Source organism: Procambarus clarkii, chromosome 83 (genome assembly GCF_040958095.1).
Source record: "Procambarus clarkii isolate CNS0578487 chromosome 83, FALCON_Pclarkii_2.0, whole genome shotgun sequence".
Taxonomy (NCBI): Eukaryota; Metazoa; Arthropoda; class Malacostraca; order Decapoda; family Cambaridae; genus Procambarus; species Procambarus clarkii.
In genome coordinates this window covers 3,467,884-3,490,483 of record NC_091232.1, presented here as the reverse complement: position 1 = coordinate 3,490,483, position 22,600 = coordinate 3,467,884, and the positions used below count along the sequence as shown (strand labels likewise).

General features: G+C 48.2%; 1 protein-coding gene across 7 annotated transcripts in view; it reads right to left on the bottom strand.

The window, feature by feature from the left end:
- Window positions 1-22,600, bottom strand: part of Sarm (sterile alpha and armadillo motif) — a 329,198-nt gene that overhangs the window by 98,887 nt on the left and 207,711 nt on the right. For 5 of the 7 annotated variants that reach the window (XM_045759498.2, XM_045759502.2, XM_045759499.2 and 2 more), the window contains one exon: window positions 14,093-14,203. The exons of the other annotated variants lie outside the window; for them this stretch is intronic. In XM_045759498.2, the coding sequence (XP_045615454.1) occupies window positions 14,093-14,203 (111 nt within the window). The remainder of the gene's footprint in view (window positions 1-14,092; window positions 14,204-22,600) is intronic. 7 annotated transcript variants of the gene reach the window in all.

Genomic DNA, 22,600 nt, shown 5'->3' with positions numbered 1-22,600 from the left:
GGAGGGGAGAAAGGGGTTGGGGACGGAGGGGGGGGGGGAGAGAGAGTGGTGGGGGAGGTCTACCGTCCACCCCAAGTGCTTGGGAGGAAGAGTTAAATGTGGGTTAAAATCCTCCTTCCTAACAGAATTTCATCTGAAAATCTCACAAAAGCCATTAAAGCAGCGACTGTTCAAAGTTGCCCACACATCTCTAAAGAAAACGGTCCTAAATGCTCCAGAAACCATCAAAGCCAGTTCAATTAACTCCTGGTGTTACCGGTCCCATCCTATCACCAGGTCATTGGTTTCTTCGGGCATCAGGGCATTAAACTCGGTCATCATGGCTGTAAGCTCGGTTATCAGGGCTGTAAGCTCGGTTATCAGGGCTGTAAGCTCGGTTATCAGGGCTGCAAGGTCGGTTATCAGGGCTGTAAGCTCGGTTATCAGGGCTGCAAGCTCGGTTATCAGGGCTGTAAGCTCGGTTATCAGGGCTGCAAGGTCGGTTATCAGCGCTGCAAGGTCGGTTATCAGGGCTGCAAGGTCGGTTATCAGGGCTGCAAGCTCGGTTATCAGGGCTGCAAGCTCGGTTATCAGGGCTGCAAGCTCGGTTATCAGGGTTGCAAGCTCGGTTATCAGGGCTGCAAGCTCGGTTATCAGGAATGCAAGCTCGGTTATCAGGGCTGCAAGCTCGGTTATCAGGAATGCAAGCTCGGTTATCAGGGCTGTAAGCCCGGTTATCAGGGCTGTAAGCTCGGTTATCAGGGCTACAAACTTACTCATCTAACATACCTACAAGAAACACCAATTTACCAAGAAAATGGAAGCGTGGGAGATGTACCACAAATGAAATCAAAACTATCTGGTATGCACACTAAAATCCCGACAACTTGATGTATGAGAAAATACTGAGGCCATACAGTGGGATCGAACAGGCGTTCCTGGGGTCAGATTCACGAAAGCACTTACGCAAACACTTAAGAACCTGTACATCTTTTCTCAATCTTTGGCGGCTTTGTTTACAATTATTAAACAGTTAATGAGCTCCGAACCACCAGGAGGCTGTTTATAACAATAACAACAGTTGAATGGGAAGTTTTCATGCTTGTAAACTGTTTAATGAATGTAACAAAAGCCGTCAAAGATTGAGGAAAGATGTACACGTTCGTAAGTGCTTACGTAAGTGCTTTCATGAATCTGGCCCCTGGAGAGTCCAGAGATGAAGCTTCGATCCCACACTGTATGATCTCAATATTATCTCATTTATTATCATGCTATTCGAGGTTGTTGTTCACGCTGTTTTGACCCTTATGTAAACTCACAGGATGTGTGAATCTTAACAATCAACCTGAATCCTGTCCCTGAGGCAAGGGAACTACCCACCAAACACACACCGAAACTACGACGTTGGTACAACGTTCGAACAAGTTTTAACACCTCCTAACCAGTTATAACAACCAATATAGGAAGTTGTAACAACGTTCTAATACGTCATAAACACGTTAAGCCAAGATGCAACAACTTTATTACAAGTTGTAACAAGCGGAAAATAGAGACATTTACGGTTTGTATTTCCAGGGTAAACTAATCTAATGACGAAAAAGGACACAGCGGCTCTCAGAGATAGTGCCACAGAACGAGCTCTATAAAACACCCACCAAGAGCTCTAACTGGCAACACTGGCACCCCCCTCCCCCCCTGGGGCGCCGCCACCAAACCTGATGCATTAATTGTTCAATTACCTGAGGTGTGTGAAGGCGATCTGTCTTCAACCACCTCCAGTATCAGATGGCTCCACGGGATTAACAATTCAGTACAATCATCAAATGTTCGACGCAGCACTTGATTGTGTCGTAGAAGAACCCGTCCACACAATCCGTCGCTACCTGACACTGTCGTCAGCAGCATCTAAATTAACAGATTCAATTTATATAAAATTCTCGGATTAATAAGTATTGACTAAGATTCGTACGATCATAGGGGGAAAAACACTTTTTCGAGGCCTCATCACGCACTAGGGGACACAGGTGGAAACTGAGTGCCCAAATGAGCCACAGAGATATTAGAAAGAACTTTTTTAGTGTCAGAGTGGTTGACAAATGGAATGCATTAGGAAGTGATGTGGTGGAGGCTGACTCCATACACAGTTTCAAGTGTAGATATGATAGAGCCCAATAGGCTCAGGAATCTGTACACCTGTTGATTGACGGTTGAGAGGCGGGACCAAAGAGCCAGAGCTCAACCCCCGCAAACACAACTAGGTCAGTACAACTAGGTGAGTACTTTAAATTTGACGCTTGTCAAATCGTGAGAATGAGAATTTAATTGCCCAAAATTCGCTTAACGTTGACTGACTGACGATGTCCCCCCCCCCCCCCCCGAGGTCATCAGAGCTCCCTGTGACGTGTCCCTCTGTCCTCTGACGCCTCGGTGCCAAGGTTCCTGTGGAACAGTTAGCCGGGCAGCGTCCTTCATGCTGAAATCATGGTATGTGGGCCTGCTGGCCGCTTCAAGCAACAGCCTGGTGGACCAAACTCTCACAAGTCAAGTCTGGCCCCAGGCCGGGCTTGGGGAGGAGAAGAACTCCCAGAACCCCATCAACCAGGTATCAACCTCCAAGAGACTGTAATTCTTATCTAAACTTTTCGAATTATTTACGATTCGGAAAGAATATTTTTCTTCCTGAATAAATCGGCCATTTACGGATAAAATCTTTAATTTAATTTGATAAAAATCTTCCGTCTTCACTAGCAAGGACGTAGGTAAACATTCCCGTTAGTGAGGACACGATCTACTCCCAAGACACACACTCTTTGCCCCCTTAAGACCCCAGCCTGTACGTACTAAACCCCAGATAACATTCATAAAACTAGAAACCACAGGGTCAAGCTAGATTCTAAACGCATTCAGAAGCCACGTGGTCCAGTTACAATGTAAACAAACTTAGACACTACTGGGTACTGGGGGTAGTTTGAGTTATTCCCGCCATGTGGCGTTGTCCTGCGCGCGCAGTACAATAACACGATAGTGAACACATGCCGACTGGAGACACGTGACCCTCTACAGGAACGTCAACAAGGGGTCGAGTCCACCTGACTCTACAGGAACGTCAACAGGGGGTCGAGTCCACCTGACTCTACAGCAACATCAACAAGGGGTCGAATCCCCCTGACTCTACACCAACATCAACAGGGGGTCGAGTCCACCTGACTCTACAGGAGCGTCAACAAGGGGTAGAGTCCACCTGACTCTACAGGAACGTCAACAAGAGGTCGAGTCCACCTGACTCTACACCAACATCAACAAGGGGTCGAGTCCACCTGACTCTACACCAACATCAACAAGGGGTCGAGTCCACCTGACTCTACAGGAACGTCAACAAGAGGTCGAGTCCACCTGACTCTACACCAACATCAACAGGGGGTCGAGTCCACCTGACTCTACAGGAGCGTCAACAAGGGGTAGAGTCCACCTGACTCTACAGGAACGTCAACAAGAGGTCGAGTCCACCTGACTCTACACCAACATCAACAAGGGGTCGAGTCCACCTGACTCTACACTAACATCAACAAGGGGTCGAGTCCACCTGACTCTACAGGAACGTCAACAAGAGGTCGAGTCCACCTGACTCTACACCAACATCAACAGGGGGTCGAGTCCACCTGACTCTACAGGAGCGTCAACAAGGGGTAGAGTCCACCTGACTCTACAGGAACGTCAACAAGAGGTCGAGTCCACCTGACTCTACACCAACATCAACAAGAGGTCGAGTCCACCTGACTCTACACCAACATCAACATAATACGAAGTGTCAACAACACCCGCTTATGGGGCACCATAGAGGTGACTGGTCCACCTGCCTAGGGTCCACCTGCCTGGGGTCCACCTGCCTGGGGTCCACCTGCCTGGGGTCCACCTGCCTGAGGACCTCCTCCCAGCGGAAGACGGATCACACTGACCGCGCCAATGTACACACACACACACACTCCAGAGTCACCGCCAGCGGCAGCTGCTGCGCGACCCTCGCCCTGGATTATGACATTTGCCGCAATATTTTTCTGGCGTCGTCCGCTCCAGGTGGCCTCGTTCGTCAGGGACTGTGAGGTACCGTTCCTCGTGTCACTGCGAGGTGAGTATCCCGCCTGCGGCACCCTCACCGTGCGGTGCTCCCCCTTCCCCTCGGCACCCCCTGCAAGATGGGTGCTGCAGGTGGGGAGTCAGGAGTCAGGTGGGTGCTGTAGGTGGGGAGTCAGTAGTCAGGCGGGTGGTGCAGGTGGGGAGTCAGTAGTCAGGTGGGTGCTGCAGGTGGGGAGTCAGTAGTCAGGCGGGTGGTGCAGGTGGGGAGTCAGGAGTCAGGTGGGTGGTGCAGGTGGGGAGTCAGTAGTCAGGTGGGTGCTGCAGGTGGGGAGTCAGTAGTCAGGTGGGTGCTGCAGGTGGGGAGTCAGTAGTCAGGTGGGTGCTGCAGGTGGGGAGTCAGTAGTCAGGTGGGTGCTGCAGGTGGGGAGTCAGTAGTCAGGTGGGTGCTGCAGGTGGGGAGTCAGTAGTCAGGTGGGTGCTGCAGGTGGGGAGTCAGTAGTCAGGTGGGTGCTGCAGGTGGGGAGTCAGTAGTCAGGTGGGTGCTGCAGGTGGGGAGTCAGGAGTCAGGTGGGTGCTGCAGGTGGGGAGTCAGTAGTCAGGTGGGTGCTGCAGGTGGGGAGTCAGTAGTCAGGTGGGTGCTGCAGGTGGGGAGTCAGGAGTCAGGTGGGTGCTGCAGGTGGGGAGTCAGTAGTCAGGTGGGTGCTGCAGGTGGGGAGTCAGGAGTCAGGTGGGTGCTGCAGGTGGGGAGTCAGTAGTCAGGCGGGTGGTACAGGTGGGGAGTCAGGAGTCAGGTGGGTGCTGCAGGTGGGGAGTCAGTAGTCAGGCGGGTGCTGCAGGTGGGGAGTCAGGAGTCAGGTGGGTGCTGCAGGTGGGGAGTCAGTAGTCAGGTGGGTGCTGCAGGTGGGGAGTCAGGAGTCAGGTGGGTGCTGCAGGTGGGGAGTCAGTAGTCAGGCGGGTGGTACAGGTGGGGAGTCAGGAGTCAGGTGGGTGCTGCAGGTGGGGAGTCAGTAGTCAGGCGGGTGCTGCAGGTGGGGAGTCAGGAGTCAGGTGGGTGCTGCAGGTGGGGAGTCAGTAGTCAGGTGGGTGCTGCAGGTGGGGAGTCAGGAGTCAGGTGGGTGCTGCAGGTGGGGAGTCAGTAGTCAGGCGGGTGGTACAGGTGGGGAGTCAGGAGTCAGGTGGGTGCTGCAGGTGGGGAGTCAGTAGTCAGGCGGGTGCTGCAGGTGGGGAGTCAGGAGTCAGGTGGGTGCTGCAGGTGGGGAGTCAGTAGTCAGGTGGGTGCTGCAGGTGGGGAGTCAGTAGTCAGGTGGGTGCTGCAGGTGGGGAGTCAGTAGTCAGGTGGGTGGTGCAGGTGGGGAGTCAGTAGTCAGGTGGGTGCTGCAGGGGAAGAGTCAGTAGTCAGGTGGCCGCCACCTTCAAGGTCAAGAGCCAAACGAAACATTATATTCTGCATTTGTTTGTTTCTTACCTCCAGCCGAGAAGGTCCTTGTGCTCTCACCTTCCGTGTTTGGTAGAGGCAAGCTCCAGCTCCCGGTCCAGGTTCCCCCCCCCCAGTGGTCATCTAAAAAGAGGGGTTATAACCCCTCGCGAAATTTATGATATACAACAAAAGCCGTGAGTGTGTAGTGAGCCTCCCATATATCCTCTTGTAAGGTATTCCACTGACTCATTATCCTCACACTGAAAGGATTCTTATCCCACTCAATGTTCCCACCCACGTCGATCTCTCCCTATCTTGTATGTCGTGATCAGGTCTGTGTTTCTTCTCAAGTCATGTGTAGTTTACTTATTTTTATTGAATGTGTGTGTGTACAGATACCTAAATGTTGTTACAGAACGAGAGCTGCGCTCCTGATGTCCCGTCGTCCCTGTAACGACAGGGACATCGGTAGTTACGACGCTTCGTAACTACCGATGGCTTTGTAATTCACTATTTTCTCACTTAAATTGTTCCAAACGTCTACAACTCGCAAAGGAGACCATTCGAACATCTTTTTTGGCCCATTTGTTTCCTACACTGGAGTCTATTTCGTTGATATAGACATTGAAGGGTTTAAAACACTTTTTCTCAACTTTGTATATTTCTGTCGTGGTCATATTTACTCTTGTTTTTCCCCCTAGAGTTTGTATTTTTAACGTGCGTGTGTTTGTCGCAGGCTAGGGTACCACGTGTCCCAGGCTAGAGTACCAGGTGTCCCAGGCTAGGGTACCACGTGTCGCAGGCTAGGGTACCAGGTATAACCACGTGTCCCAGGCTAGGGTACCAGGTGTCGCAGGCTAGGGTACCAGGTGTCCCAGGCTAGGGTACCACGTGTCCCAGGCTAGGGTACCACGTGTCGCAGGCTAGGGTACCAGGTATAACCACGTGTCCCAGGCTAGGGTACCAGGTGTCCCAGGCTAGGGTACCAGGTATAACCATATGTCGCAGGCTAGGGTACCAGGTGTCGCAGGCTAGGGTACCAGGTATAACCATATGTCCCAGGCTAGGGTACCAGGTATAACCACGTGTCGCAGGCTAGGGTACCAGGTGTCCCAGGCTAGGGTACCAGGTATAACCACATGTCCCAGGCTAGGGTACCAGGTGTCAGAAGGTGTCGCAGCCCTACACACACTTCCTCCTAAGCCCTGACGCGGGGTGGCATAAATCAGAGGCCAGACTAATCCAACAGGGAACGTGATACGGGCGAAGCGGGACGAGCCTGAGTTTTTGTTATTGTTATCAGCGGAGAGGCCACCACCAGGCCAGCAACCTCCCAAATACGGCCAGCAATGGTGGCGCGGAGGGCCCCGGCCAAGCCACTGGTACAAGGGACCCAGTTTCAGCCCCAGTTCAAACCAGACCCTAGACCACGCGCGCAGACAGCAAGGGGGCCCGCAGACCCCGCAAGCCACGGTGGCCGTGCGGGCCCCCAAACTATACACCACTGGCAAAACTATATTCTTAGTTACTACAAACTTGCCGCTGAGGGCGCGACCAACTCGTCAAAATGTTTATTTTTGCCGGGAAGTGGGATTTTGGCATTTTGTGGTTTTGAAAACGTCAGAAGATATGGAGGAGTGACGAGCAGGGGGGCGACACCCGGGGGAGCCAGTGGACGACCCCCGGGGGAGTCAGTGGACGACCCCCGGGTGAGTCTGGAGACGACCTCCGGGGGAGCCAGGGGGGCGATACACTCCACAAATTCACTTGTCGCCCCAAAAATCCACTCGAGCTTGTCTGGCGAGTTATATACACAGCGATGCCTCTTCACGCTGCCCTGAGCCTGCCGTGTCCAAACTGAAGCCTCGTATCTAAATGACAATTCTTAACGTCAAATCAAGCCTAAAGGAGCAAGGTGGTCGCCTACAGTGCTGGCCATCCTAGTGCCTGCTGGCCAGCGACTGTGAGGAGGCAGAGTTTTTGCTGCTGGGAGGAGGGGGTGATGGGGTTGGTGAGGGGTTGAGGTGAGGAGGGGATGTTTCCTTGGGATTGTTTGGGGGAGTGGCGGGGAGGTGCAGGAGGGGAAGGGGTAGAGGACGTGTAGGGGGTGGTCAGAGGGCTGGAGCTTGGTTAGGGCACTAGAAGGTCAAAAGATAAAGGGCCAAAAATACAAGATATCTGAACCAGGACTTTTAGAGAGATTTACTGCCACAAAATGCAGCTTCTTAGACAACAGAACATCTAAGCTCAACATTGGCAGCTACTTGGGTGACATACCGGACCTGAGAAGTGGAGTACCACAGGGAAGCTGCCTGTCACTCACTCGTTTTAAATTTTTAAATTTTGCCCCGAAGGGCGAGTTTATTGGGCAGCGCCACTCATCTTGTGAGTGGATACACCGCCATAACAGCATGTACACTCACTCGTTTCAACATATACACACCTGACCTCACCTGACCCCTCCCCAACACGGAGAATGCGTCACATACGCTAACGATGCAATTCAAATACTCTGCCTACCAGGAGGAGCAAAGACGTTTTACTGACCAACAAAAAGGGGGGGGGGGGGTAACAGGATTACTTTGAAAAACAATGGAAAATAAGTACTAACAGACAAAAGTTCCAATTAATGTACATTTGCAACAAATATCCAGAGCAATTAACCTTGACATCCACCGAATCCAACATACGAATGTAGGCAGAATAATGGGCCTCAAGATTAAGAGAACAGGAACCCAAAATCATTTAAATGACAGAATAAATAATTACAAAAAGAAAGCCTTAGATAATTTGAGAAAATTCCGCATCCTCGGCACGAACACACAGTTATACTTAATATACAAGGCTCTAGTCCGGCCGCATATCGAACAGTCTGGCTGCATATCGAATACCCTCCAGTACCATTACAATACCCTCCAGTACCACTAAAATACCCTCCAGTACCCTCTAATACCACTATAATATCCTCCAGTACCCTACAATACCCTCCAGTACCACTACAATACCCTCCAGTACCACTACAATACCTCAAAGAAAACTAACATGCAAAGACAACAGGTAATGCACAACGAGTCACTAAGAAGAGCAGCACAACACCGTCCAGCGTATGACCAGACAATCCAGGAGCTCCGTGACCCCTGAACCCACAACCACTGAACATCAGACTACATCACCAAGCCTCCAGGGTGTGGAACACCGTCCAGATGTTTGAAGAATGCAAGAAAGATTGCTCTGAGTCGCCCAACTCCCATAGCTGGTGGCCCAAGAGCTTGGATCTACTCCAGGACAATTAAACCCCACAATACCTACCTTGAGGTTACCTTGAGGTGCTTCCGGGGCTTAGCGTCCCCGCGGCCCGGTCGTCGACCAGGCCTACTAATCCTAGGAGGCCTGGTCGCCTGGTTTTAGGAGGCCTCCTAAAACCTAATCCAGAGATGAAATAAAGACGAAAAACTTACTAGAGGAAAGGAAACGAGTAGTGTTGATGGTGGGGGAGGAAGAGAGTAGTGTGACCTGGAGAGGGTTTCGGGAGTTCGTCTACTCCCTGAGTCCGGCCCGAGGCCAGGCTTGACTTGTGAGAGCTTGGTCCAACAGGCTGTTGCGTGGGGCGGCCCGCAGGCCCACATATCCATTATAGACTGGTTGGTCCGGCACTTCTTGCAAGAACTTGTCCAAGCGCCTCTTGAATACATCCACCTTTGTTACGGGAATATTTTTAATGGTTGCTGGGAGGGTGTTGAACAGCTGTGGTCCTCTGATGTTCGGACAGTGTTCTCTGGTTGTGCCTATGGCACCTATACTCTTCACTGGTTCTATTCTGCATTTCTGCATTTCCTTCCGTACCTTTCGCTCCAGTATGTTGTTCTTCTACTTTGTAAATTTGGTACCTGGCCTTCAAGTATCTTTCATGAATATATTATTTGATACCTCTCTCGTCTTCTTTCCAAAGAGTACATTTTGAGAGCTTTGAGATTGTCCCAATAATTTAGATGTTTTATCGTGTCTATGCGTGCCGTATATGCTCTCTTCAGTCCCTCTAATTCAGAGATCTTTCCTGCTCTGAAAGGGGAAGTGAGTACCGAACAATACTCAAGACAGAACAGCACCAGTGATTTAAATAGTATTTGCATTGCTGTGGAGTCTCTGGATTATACGTTCTCCGTTCGTTGTCTTAATCCATCCTATCATTTTCCTGGCCGCCGCTATATTTGCTCGGTTATGTTCACTAAATGTCAGGTCGTCAGGCATCATAATTCCCAGGTCCTTTACATGTTGCGTTTCTTCTATGAGTAGGTCTGAGTGTGTCCTGTACCCTGTGTTTCGTTGTTGATGGTGGGAGAGGGAGAGAGAGAAGTGTTGATAATGGGTGAGGGAGACAGAGATTGGACGGTAGAGCAAGAGTCATGCAGGTCGGCGTTCAATTCCTGAGATCCTGAGAGGTTGGACACCATTCCTCCCTCCCCACCCCGCGTCCCATCCCAAATCCTTATCCTGACCCCTTCCCAGTGCTATATAGTCATATGCAGGCGATGAGTCACAATAACGTGGCTGAAGTATGTTGACCAGACCACACACTAGAAGTTGAAGGGACGACGACGTTTCGGTCTGTCCTGGACCATTCTCAAGTCGATTCATAATTCTCAAGTCTATATAGTGATAATTGCTTGACGCTCTCTTCTCATAGTTCCCTTCCCTTCCTCCAGCAGCAGGGAGGGGCCGCCGGAATCACAGGCAAAAGTCGGTATTTACAGCGAGTCCGAATTGCAAGGAATAGATGATGTACTCAAAGGTAAAGAATTAACGTGCATACAAACCACCCATGAGACAAGTACCTGATGTAAGCTGGTGATAAGATTGCCTAACGAGTGGGGGGGGGGGGGCAGTTTGAGGAGAGCATTATGTAGAAGGTTGACACCATAAGAATTCCTTGAACATTGAAGTCACTAAACTAAACTAAAGTCACTAAACATTGAAGCTCTAATTCTTGTGATACAGTGTACTCCTGCAACGTACTTACGTACTTACAAGATACAACGTACATACTGCACAACAGTACAGTATACAGTACATTATACTGGTCTATCTCCAACTGGTACTGTGAGGAGTACATTGTACTCACCAACAAAGATCATTTATTGCCTGAATCCACTCAATAAAACAGCTAAATAATTGCGATTGCTTAAACATTTTTAATCTGTATTCCCTACATAATAATTTACACTTGGAAAATATTAAAGGGACTGGTTCTAAATCTGCACACGAAAATAGCTCCTCAAGACACCAGGAGACATGGCAGGAAGTGCAAAATACCCCCGTTGAAAAGCACACTTGCAACACGTAATTTGGGAGAGAATTCAACCAGTATCAAGGGCCCAAGACTTTCACACTCGCCCTCTGCACATAAGAGGCGTATATGTTTATTTTTTTAATTTTGCCCCGAGGGGCGAGTTTATTGGGCAGCGCCACTCATCCTGTGAGTGGACACACCGCCGTAGCAGCATGTACAACACTCCCCAATAGGAAGAAAACCCGCTGGGTTGTTCTTCATAACTCGCCGACCTCTCACGGTGTTCAAGAGAGAACTTGATAAAAACACCTTCAAAGGATACCGTATCAACCAGTTGAGATTCAAATGTCAGGCTGCGAGTAGCAGCGTCTAACAGCCTGATTGACCTGACCACCAACCAGGAGGCCTAGTCAAAAAACTAAGGCCGCGGTGGCGCTCATCCGCAGGAAGAGGATAGAGGAATTATATCGTTGATTTAGTTTAAAAATAAAAATGTTCCCATCCTTTTCGCATTTCGTAAATAAAAGGCGAGATACTGATTGGGCGTATAAATATGTTTTTATTGCCTACATGGACCTAGCCTACTGTTACTGGCTAGGTTACTGGCTAGGTTACTGGTTACTGGCTAACGGTTACTGGCTAGGTTACTGGTTACTGGCTAACGGTTACTGGCTAGGTTACTGGTTACTGGCTAACGTGTGCGTTACTTGCCTACTGTTACCTAGCAGTAAAATAGGTACCTGGGTGTTAGTCAGCTGTCACGGGCTGCTTCCTGGGGGGTGGAGGCCTGGTCGAGGACCGGGCCGCGGGGACACTAAAAGCCCCGAAATCATCTCAAGATAACCTCAAGATGGACATTTGAGGCTCAGATTGGAGGTGTATTATGCGTAAATCTTGCAAGTGTTAATATTTTACCTTGAGAGTTTGTTCACGTCGAGAGCCGGTCGGCCGAGCGGACAGCACGCTGGACTTGTGATCCTGTGGTCCTGGGTTCGATCTCAGGCGCCGGCGAGAAACAATGGGCAGAGTTTCTTTCACCCTATGCCCCTGTTACCTAGCAGTAAAACAGGTACCTGGGTGTTAGTCAGCTGTCACGGGCTGCTTCCTGGGGGTGGAGGCCTGGTCGAGGACCGGGCCGCGGGGACACTAAAATGCCCCGAAATCATCTCAAGATAACCTCAAGATAACGTGAGACGTTCAGACCGGCTGTTCCAGGTACTTAACCTATACCGTTGAGAGGTTAAGTAATAATTGTAAATAAGAAGCAATAAGATGCTTATCTTAACATACTAAGAAGGTTAGGTGAGGTTGGTGTTTTCTATGAAGCTTTTCAAGGTAAACTAAAATATTCACAATCAATTAGTATGTTACATATGCACTTATTAAATAAGCCAATATTGACTGAAGGCAAGTGCGAGAACGGGTTGCAGAGTTAGAGGAGGACGGCTCTATGCTAGTTTTACTCTACCTCCTCTAGCTACGAGGCCGTGTTCACTTATGGGAGAAGTGTGAGGCGATAGTAGCCAGTAACGACAGTGACCTGTGAGGGACAGTGACCACAAAGAGCTGTGAGGGACAGTAACCAGACCCTGAGCTCTGATGTAACTCACGAAGCCACTATCTGGTCTGAGGTCGTAAATCAGATAGGCATCAGCTCCGCGCCCCACTCCCCCCCCCCCCCAAGATGCCCCGGTGATCCAGTAATATGCCAGAGATCCTGTACGAGAGCATCCTGGGGAGACATGATGTATGGACCCGTCAAGAGAGCAGGTAGGGGGCACTGTACCCTCCCCCAGCAGGTGTGGAGGGTACTTTACCCTCCCCCAGCAGATGTGGAGGGTACCTTACCCTCCCCAGCAGGTGTGGCAGGCACTGTACCCTCCCTCCAGCAGGTGTGGCAGGCACTGTACCCTCCCCGAGCAGGTGTGGAGGGTACTTTACCCTCCCCCAGCAGATGTGGAGGGTACCTTACCCTCCCCAGCAGGTGTGGCAGGCACTGTATCCTCCCTCCAGCAGGTGTGGAGGGTACTGTACCCTCCCCCAGCACGTGTGGCTGCCGGAGCCTCGTTATCAAAACAGACAAAATACGGGAAGCGGGAGAGATAATGTTATCTCATCATGAGCGTTTAATGCTACTAATTCAGGAGACGTCTGGCTCTGATTACTGGGGCACGGTCATGCCCCAGGGGGGGCCTGGCAGCTGAGTGGACAGCGCTTTGGACTCATAGTCCTAAGGTTCCGGATTCGATCCCCGGTGGAGGCGGAAACAAATGGGCAGACTTTCACGCTGATGGGCCTGTTCACCTAGCAGTAAATTAGGTACATGGGAGTTAGACAGCTGGTACGGGCTGCTTTCTGAGGATGTGTAACAAAAAAAAGGAGGCCTGGTCGAGGACCGGGCCGCGGGGACGCTAAGCCCCGAAATCATCGCCAGGTAAGCGAAATGTACATACTAGAAAATGACAGCGGTTGCGAAATTGACATACTCTCCCGTTTTCTATTCGTGGGTTCTCTGGCTGGTTAGGATAGGGGCACTTTAGTACGCCCCCAGGGAGCTCTGTCGTGCATGTCAGCCCCCAGGGAGCCCTGTCGTGCATGTTAGCCCCCAGGGAGCCCTGTCGTGCATGTCAGCCCCCAGGGAGCCCTGTCGTGCATGTTAGCCCCCAGGGAGCTCTGTCGTGCATGTTAGCCCCCAGGGAGCCTTGCCGTGCATGTTAGCCCCCAGGGAGCCCTGTCGTGCATGTTAGCCCCCAGGGAGCCCTGTCGTGCATGTTAGCCCCCAGGGAGCCCTGTCGTGCATGTTAGCCCCCAGGGAGCCCTGTCGTGCATGTTAGCCCCCAGGGAGCCCTGTCGTGCATGTTAGCCCCCAGGGAGCCCTGTCGTGCATGTTAGCCCCCAGGGAGCCTTGCCGTGCATGTTAGCCCCCAGGGAGCCCTGTCGTGCATGTTAGCCCCCAGGGAGCCCTGTCGTGCATGTTAGCCCCCAGGGAGCCCTGTCGTGCATGTTAGCCCCCAGGGAGCCCTGTCGTGCATGTTAGCCCCCAGGGAGCCCTGTCGTGCATGTTAGCCCCCAGGGAGCCTTGTCGTGCATGCTCTTATGAGTCCAAACACACATGAACTGAAAACCTCTCGAGACACAATAAAAAATGGACCGAAGCAGAATTGAGCGGAGGAAAAGTCAGCACAGAGAGAGAGAGAGAGAGAGAGAGAGAGAGAGAGAGAGAGAGAGAGAGAGAGAGAGAGAGAGAGAGAGAGAGAGAGAGAGAGAGAGAGAGACAGACAGAGAGAGAGAGACAGACAGAGACAGACAGAGAGAGAGAGAGACAGAGACATTACCTGAGGGTGTGGTGGAGGGGAGGTGGGGCCCAGGGAGGCGCCGGGAGACCCGCTGGTGCTGCTGGAGGGTCGAGGTTCCTCTGGTGACCCGGGGTCCTCGGCGTTACGTACCTGGGGAGAGACAACCTGCCATTATTAACATGTTAACACCACTAAGATGCCGCCATTATTAACATGTTAACACCACTAAGATGCCGCCATTATTAACATGTTAACACCACTAAGATGCCGCCATTATTAACATGTTAACACCACTAAGCTGCTGCCATTATTAACATGTTAACACCACTAAGCCGCCGCCATTATTAACATGTTAACACCACTAAGCCGCCGCCATTATTAACATGTTAACACCACTAAGCCGCCGCCATTATTAACATGTTAACACCACTAAGCCGCCGCCATTATTAACATGTTAACACCACTAAGCCGCCGCCATGTGGATAAACAAAATAGCGTCATACCTGAGGCGGAAAATTGTTTCCTCGCATATTATGGTCGCTTAAATTTAGAAATTTGAGGCTACTGAGTTTCACAATTATCAATCCAGATCCCAAGTGGCTCTTGGGGTGCCAAGCTGCGCTCAAGTCAGCTGCTGTGCCTGCGTAGGCCAATATATATTGGTGGTTGCTTGGCACTATAGTCACGTGACTCCAAGGGTAAGCTACCAGCCGTGAACAATCAAGTTGAAACGTTTCAAAAATCTATTTATCTACTAAAAGACAATGTAAAATAGACTATTTCTCTTAGCAAACATCAGATAGGCCTACAGACTGATAATACTTTCTGGCTTCTCTACGAGTGAGTGTTATTTCTGTGTTCATTGACACCCAATATTATCTCCACCCACCATTATTTCCACCCACCATTACCTCCACTCACCATTACCTCCACCCAACCTCCAACAATATTAGTAGCTATAATTATTATAGGCAGAATGCACAAAATCTGTGCAGTTGAACAAAAAAGCCTCCGTTATGTACTATCGGAATTCTTAAGAGTTTTATAAAAGCGAAAGCATATTATCCAATTTGTCATAACCTTGCTTGATACCTGCTTGATGGGGTTCTGGGAGTTCTTCTACTCCCCAAGCCCGGCCCGAGGCCAGGCTCGACTCGCTCGACAATTCCTTAAAAAAAAAAAATTAGTCCTAGGACCATTTATATGTAACCTTAGGACTAATTGGCACATATATGTGCTCTACTAGGCCTAGAGAAAGGCCCGGGTGTTGTCTTAATAATCAGTCAGGTCTGTCACCAAATGGTACAAATGGAATTGATTTTGGGTGGAAGATCGTGTATTTCTACATTCCTCTCTCGGTAACTGTGTGGAGTATAATGTTTGGATTGGTCAGAGGCGTCATGTGATGAGGTGAGAGACGTCATGTGATGAGGTCAGAGGTGTCATGTGATGAGGTCAGAGGTGTCATGTGATGAGGTCAGAGACGCCATGTGATAAGATCAGAGACGCCATGTGATGAGGTCAGAGACGTCATGTGATGAGGTCAGAGACGTCATGTGATGAGGTCACAGACGTCATGTGATGAGGTCAGAGACGCCATGTGATAAGATCAGAGACGTCATGTGATGAGGTCAGAGACGCCATGTGATAAGGTCAGAGACGTCATTGATGAGGTCAGAGACGTCATGTGATGAGGTCAGAGACGTCATGTGATGACCACCTAGCATGTCGCCGGCCCACAACATAAAACACTCACGCTAAATAAACAAACATGTCCAAGAACCATCCTGATGCTCACATTTGAGGTGGTCACCCATCCTGTAGAGCGCCCCGTCCAGCGTCACACTGACGTTCAATTCCAGTTACAGCCCTGAATATTGACATAAAAAACGGGCGTCGGTGGGGGGTAAATGTTAATTTATGCTTCCATGACCTCCTGTCACACCAGAGAGAGGGACAGGTGACGGAAAGCCCTTGTCTTGGCCCGCACCAGCCCCTTGTCTTGGCCAGCACCAGCCCCTTGTCTTGGGCCGCACCAGCCCCTTGTCTTGGCCAGCACCAGCCCCTTGTCTTGGGCCGCAGCGGCCCCTTGTCTTGGCCAGCACCAGCCCCTTGTCTTGGGCCGCACCAGCCCCTTGTCTTGGCCAGCACCAGCCCCTTGTCTTGGGCCGCAGCGGCCCCTTATTCCCTGCCCAAGAGACGCCCCATGCCCTTCTTCTTCACCACTCTAAGAGAAGAGGGGGATATGATCTCAACATACAAGATACTGAAGGGAATACACAAGATTAAACTCTTTAACCCGAGAGAAAGTAGTGGAAGAGGCCATAAATGGCAACTGGGGAGAAGCAAATGTAAGCACAGCGGACTTTATAGTCTGTCTGCTGTGATGCCCGGTTGCTCGGTCCCCTGTTACCTTATAGTCTCCCCTACACATATTTTAACATCTTTAGATTTCGTTTTCTTTATTTCACAAGTTTATATGATTCCAGGAAGGCGAGTAAATGGATTCATGCCCGTGGGTGGGGTGAGTGAGTGAGTGAGGCGTGCCGCTAAGGTCAGTGAGTGAGTGAGTGAGTGAAATGAGTGAGTGAGTGAGTGAGTGAGGCGTGCCGCTAAGAAGGTGAGTGAGTGAGTGAGTGAGTGAGTGAGTGAGTGAGGCTGTTCTTCCACCAGCCCGTCCTCCTAAGCTTTCCAACTTCAAGACAACGGTCAATTTAAATGAATAAATCCACAAGGGCCGTGATGAGGGTTCGAACCTTCCTCACGGCCCTTGTGGAATTATTCACTTGATATATCACGCTACTGTGATTTCTGTGTGTATGGTCAATTTAAAGTGTCCTCTCCTAGACTACCAGACTGAGCCAGAGGACCCAAAACAGAAAACGGGTCATTACGTCACTTTCGCCAGCCGCTTCCATTTTCTAGTGCGGCAATTTTTAGTCTGAATAACGCATACGATCGAAAAGCGACGTTCTTTCTAGGAGGACAGGTTGTAGAAGGCCAGGTTGTAGGAGGACAGGAAGTAGGACAGGCTGTAGGAAGACAGGCTGTAGGAGGACAGGCTGTAGGAGGACAGGTTGTAGGAGGACAGATTGAAGCAGGACAGGTAGTAGAAGGACAGGTTGTAGGAGGACAGGTTGTAGGAGGACAGGTTGTAGGAGGACAGGTTACAGCAGGACAGGCTGTAGCAGGCCAGGTTACACCAGGACAGGTTGTAGCAGGCCAGGTTACAGCAGAACAGGCTGTAGCAGGCCAGGTTACAGCAGGACAGGCTGTAGTAGGCCAGGTTACAGCAGGACAGGCTGTAGCAGGCCAGGTTACAGCAGGACAGGCTGTAGTAGGCCAGGTTACAGCAGGGCAGGCTGTAGTAGGCCAGGTTACAGCAGGACAGGCTGTAGTAGGCCAGGTTTGTGAAGGATGACGGGTGGAGGGTCGGCCCCTACAGGAGACACACTAGCCAGCATAAGCATAAGAGTGGCGGGTCCCCGCGGCCACCAGGGTGGGGGCTCACTGTTACCTATCGTACGTTACGGCTCGTGATCCTACAGCAGCCAAACTTTAATAAGTCTAGGGATACGACACAACTGCTGTTCTCAATAGCGAATCACCAGTATAACCCCTTGAATTGGTAATGAGCATAAAATAGAATCTTCATTTAGGACTGAAGAATAGATACACAATATGATAGCTATATATTCAAAACAGTATAATATAAAAACACAGATGGTAAAGTTAACTTATAGAATATGATTGTATAGTCATGTCACAATATATATAATAGTAATTATGGCAACAAATGAATAATAACAGACTTATCTCCCACTTGTTACTCCTCCTAGTTCCCCGAAACTACTGAACTCTCGCTCTGTCGCCACCCACATTCTCACCTCCCGTCTGCCTCATCCCAGGATGAGGGATGGAAACTAAGGACTTTTTAATATTTTAAACTAATTGAACAACCACTTGTTCTCAAAACACATAAGACTGCAAGTTACATATAATAGTTACTTACAAAATATATAAGTACAATGACACCTGTTTAATTACAGTATATAAACATTTCCTAACTAAAATAAAGTGACATCTGGAACTCTCAAACTGAACAGGTCCAGCTTTCCCGTATCAAACAAGTAATAGACGTGTGCAGAGACAACCGCTCTCCTGTCCACTGACGCTGCCAAACCACACGACAATTTACCCAAAACACAATGTGTGTACATATACATGCAATGATAAAATAAAATAATATTTATTTTAAATTTATATACGTATTCTGCTAGGAGTACGTAACACTTCCACCTCCAAGAAAAAAAAAAATGCAATGGATTGAAGATCAATGGCATTTTTTCAAAGTAAAAGGTATGACACTTGAGATTTATGGTATTAATTACACCAAACATGTATAAGTAATAAGAACACATTTCTGGACAAAAATGAAAACACTCCAAATATAGTCTTACAGGAAACTCAGAAATTTCAGTCTTATGACTATGTTCTACATATGTGTCACTGGAGTATGCAAATTTATCTCTCCAAGGTACTATCTCATTTATTTCACTTTGTTTTAGATCATATTTCACACACCTATCTACAACAGTATCATTAGTAGCATGGATAGAATTGTCAATAAAGGTAGCTGCTTTCACACAGTTATCATGGCCATTTTGCTTTTCATATATTTCTACTATTTCTCCAAGATCAGTTTCAATTTTCCATGTGATTCCTTTTCTACATGGTGAATTTTCCCAAGACAGCCTCGATTTTCCATTACTCCCTTTTTCTGGAGCTGAACTGCTTAATTGAAGCAGGCTGTATGTTGAGTTGAGTTGGGACTTCTCCTGGGTATGCTCTGACACAGACATCTGCTCATCACTCTTGATCCTCTGTGGAACACATACTCTCGCCCAATGGATACTAAAATTAGAGAAAGTAGCATTAAACCTCACAATTATGCATAAGACTTTCCCATTCATAGAACCTTCCGAAACACAAGACACCGACTTATCAAACCTTTGACCTTCCAACCAAGAAATACAACCCAAGATAAGTGCAAAGACTACCTGATCGAACTGACTCAGATGATCCATAAGGAACACAGAAATCAATTGCCTCATAACTCTGTCATAACGATCAGTGAAAGAAAACAGGTATATGCCTAGGCACCATATCTCAATCATAACTCTCAAGACAAGTTCACACCCTCTGATGGTGAACTTGAACACAACACACACGTTCATCAACCGTCTAGTCTTCCAAGAGACTAAATAAAACATGCCGAAAACTTTACAACCCTCACCATCACTTCCCAAGTGATTTACGTCTGATGACAACCAATCAACCAAGAGGTTTAAGGGTCTTAACATCTTGAAGATGAACAGCAGATTACCTGGGAAACGCCCAAGGACAATCTGAAACCCTTCACAATGATTAACTCTAGGTAGGATAACCTTATCCTCCAACTTGAATTGCACACCTGGAGCCTCAAACATCTGCTCCCCAGTATGATTTAATCCTTCACCCACAATATGATTCTGAAAATCAACACCACACTTGAGTGGAACATACACTTTTATCACTCGTGCATCAAAATTAACTGGATCTGAATATAGAGACACTGCTCTAGCATAACTCACCACTTCCTCAGAACTGGATGCACAACCTACTTGAGTAAACTCTCTCTGCTCAACCACAAGGCTTGACAAAGATGTCCCACAGTCCATTACTTCACAAGAAAATGGCTCCTGCAGAATAAAAGTAGATTTCAACATCCTACACACACTCTGACTCAATGTACACAATGAGAAATACTTCCTCCACATAGAATAAGAATCACAACTCCTCAACTTAGATCCAATTGCTACTTTACCACTCTTAATGATTTTACCAAAATTTCCTCCCATGACTTCTGGAGCTGCTTGGAGTACTGTCTGCTCACAATCAACAATATAACTACCAAGCTGGGTCACATCCTCACAGACAACTGAAGAGGGAGGCTCAATGGGTCTCCATCTACTCAACAGAAGCTGATCCTCTGGCTGCTTTCCCACACTCTCCAAAACTGGATCTACAGTACAGACTGTCTCCTTGCTTCTCTCTGAAATCTTAGGGTCAGTTCTACTCAAAGCACATAAATGAAGGGAATCTGAAGCGAGCGGGCAAGTAACAGGTAGTTTGACCTCCTCCCCTATTATATCACCTTGACTAGGGTGAGGCGGGGCCTCCACAACGGACTTACTCTCGACAACTGATTCTAAACTTGGAGTGAGCGGGAATACTTCTGCCAACCCGACATCTTGTCCTAAACCATTCACTTGGCTGGAATACAGAGTCGTGGCTTTTAAGTTTCTCTCAACTCCTGGCACAACGTTCGTAGTGAGCGGGCAAGACAATGGTACATGGACATCCTTTCCCAATTTATTGGAATAAAGCAGAGTCATAGTATCAGGCTTACTCTCAACAACTAAATCGGCCACACAGGAATCTGGAACAACCACATCCCACTTCTCCACTGAAGGGGTACTGGTTACTGGAACAAATGCTTGAGTTACAACATCAGAACTGACAACTGGATTTATATTAGTACTGACATCAGCACAGGTAGAATGGACAAAACCATCTTCTACAACAGGTTCATTCATAGAACTAACTTCAGCACAGGCAGAATAAACATGGTCTGCAACTGGCTGTTTACACAAACGGGGATCATTCTCACCCACAACATGATTTATGGCCACATCATTACCCAATATAACATCCACACCTGGGATGGGCAACTGTGTACTAACACCCACAGTGCATAAACGTGGTGTAATGGTGGATCTGAAATTAATGTCTATTAGAGGTACAGTTTTACATCCTGCAACACTCTGAAGAACAACAAACTTTCCTGTCTCTCTCTTTTCAACATCAGAAAGAATACTGGATGAAATTATGGTTTGGGAAGCACCTGTATCACGAAGAATAACCACTGGCTTCCACTTCCCATTAATACACAAGACTTCACCTGAAGACATATATGGTGAATACTGTTTCACCCAATTGGGGTTTACAGTTACATGTTTATTAGTAAGTTTATTTTGCACACCTCTGCAATAAATGAGACCAGTTGGTCGTAACTCAGGGTGCAATATAAAACATGAATGAATTCCATGGCCTTTTCTCTTACAATGGGAACAGGACCTTACAGTGGACACACTGGTAGAACCAACTGTAGGTTTAGAAATAACCTTATTATTATTTGACATTCCTGACAATGAAGTAGCAGGGTTAGGTTTTGTAAGAGAAGAGCTCATGGGAGTAACTGGAGTACTAGGACTGGATGGATTCTGATAAGGAGTACGGTGAGCATTATAATTTACTCTACGACTAGACTTAGGTGAAGTGGCCGTAAACGGGGCCTTAGTCAGCAACTCATGCTCATCCGCGAGCTTTGACAGCTCATCAATGTCTGTTACATTCTTTTGTTCTGCCATAAAAGTAGACAACTGGTCTGGGAGACATGACAATACTTCTTCCATTATAAGAAGATTCTTTAAAGCATCAAAATCAGTGACTGGAAGTGACTTTAACCATCTGTTACAAAATTTCGTCTTCTGACGAGTAAAATCTGCTATTGTCTGATCACTTGTCCTCCTTAGATTTCTGAACCTTTGCCTGTGTGCCTCTGGATTTAGTTGATAAGCATTTAAGATGCTTTTCTTTACAAAATCATAATCAAAACTATGAGAGTCAGGTAGGGATGTGAAAACCTCCTGACTACGCCCCTTGAATTGAGACTGCATAATGGCTACCCACTGATCCCTTGGCCAGTTCATACTGATGGCAATTTTATTAAAATGTGCAAAGAAAACCTCAGGATCTTCCTCATTGAACTTGGGCAACTCTATATACTTATTCATCCTGATGGGATTATTATCACTATTTGTTGAAACATTACTAGTATTTCCATGCCCAGCTGCCATACGCTGTGATTCAAGCCTGAAGTTAGTGTCAGCCATTTGTTGTTGAATCTCTAATTGCCTAGTTTGTTCCTCGGCTTGTTGCTTCTTTGTGGCTTCAAGTTGCAACTCAATTAAACATCTCTGGTTTTGTGCCGCAATTTCTAAACGCCTTGTCTCTAGCTCCCTTTGCTGAGCTTCAGCCTCTATTATTTGCTGTTGCTGTTGAGCTTCAATCTCTCTTTGACGAGCTTCAGCCTCTAATATTTTCTGTTCTTTTTGAGCTTCAAGCTCTAATTGGCGAGCTTCTAACTCAAGACGCTTTAACGTCATCTGATCACTCGACTCCTCTCTTAACTCCTCTAGAATTTCTTCACCTAAATCCCCATTCTCAACAAAATGCGTCACAATGACTTTCAATATTTGGGCTTTAACCATTCTATTGCTGGCGGTCAATTCCAAATGATTTGCCATTTGTATTAACTCAGTCTTTTTAAGGTTCTGAATCCCTTCAAAGTCTGGGTGAGCCACCAACGCTGCAACTTTCTCCTCCATCGTTACTAACACTTGGCACTTGATTCACAAAATAATTAACACAATGGCACTGCAC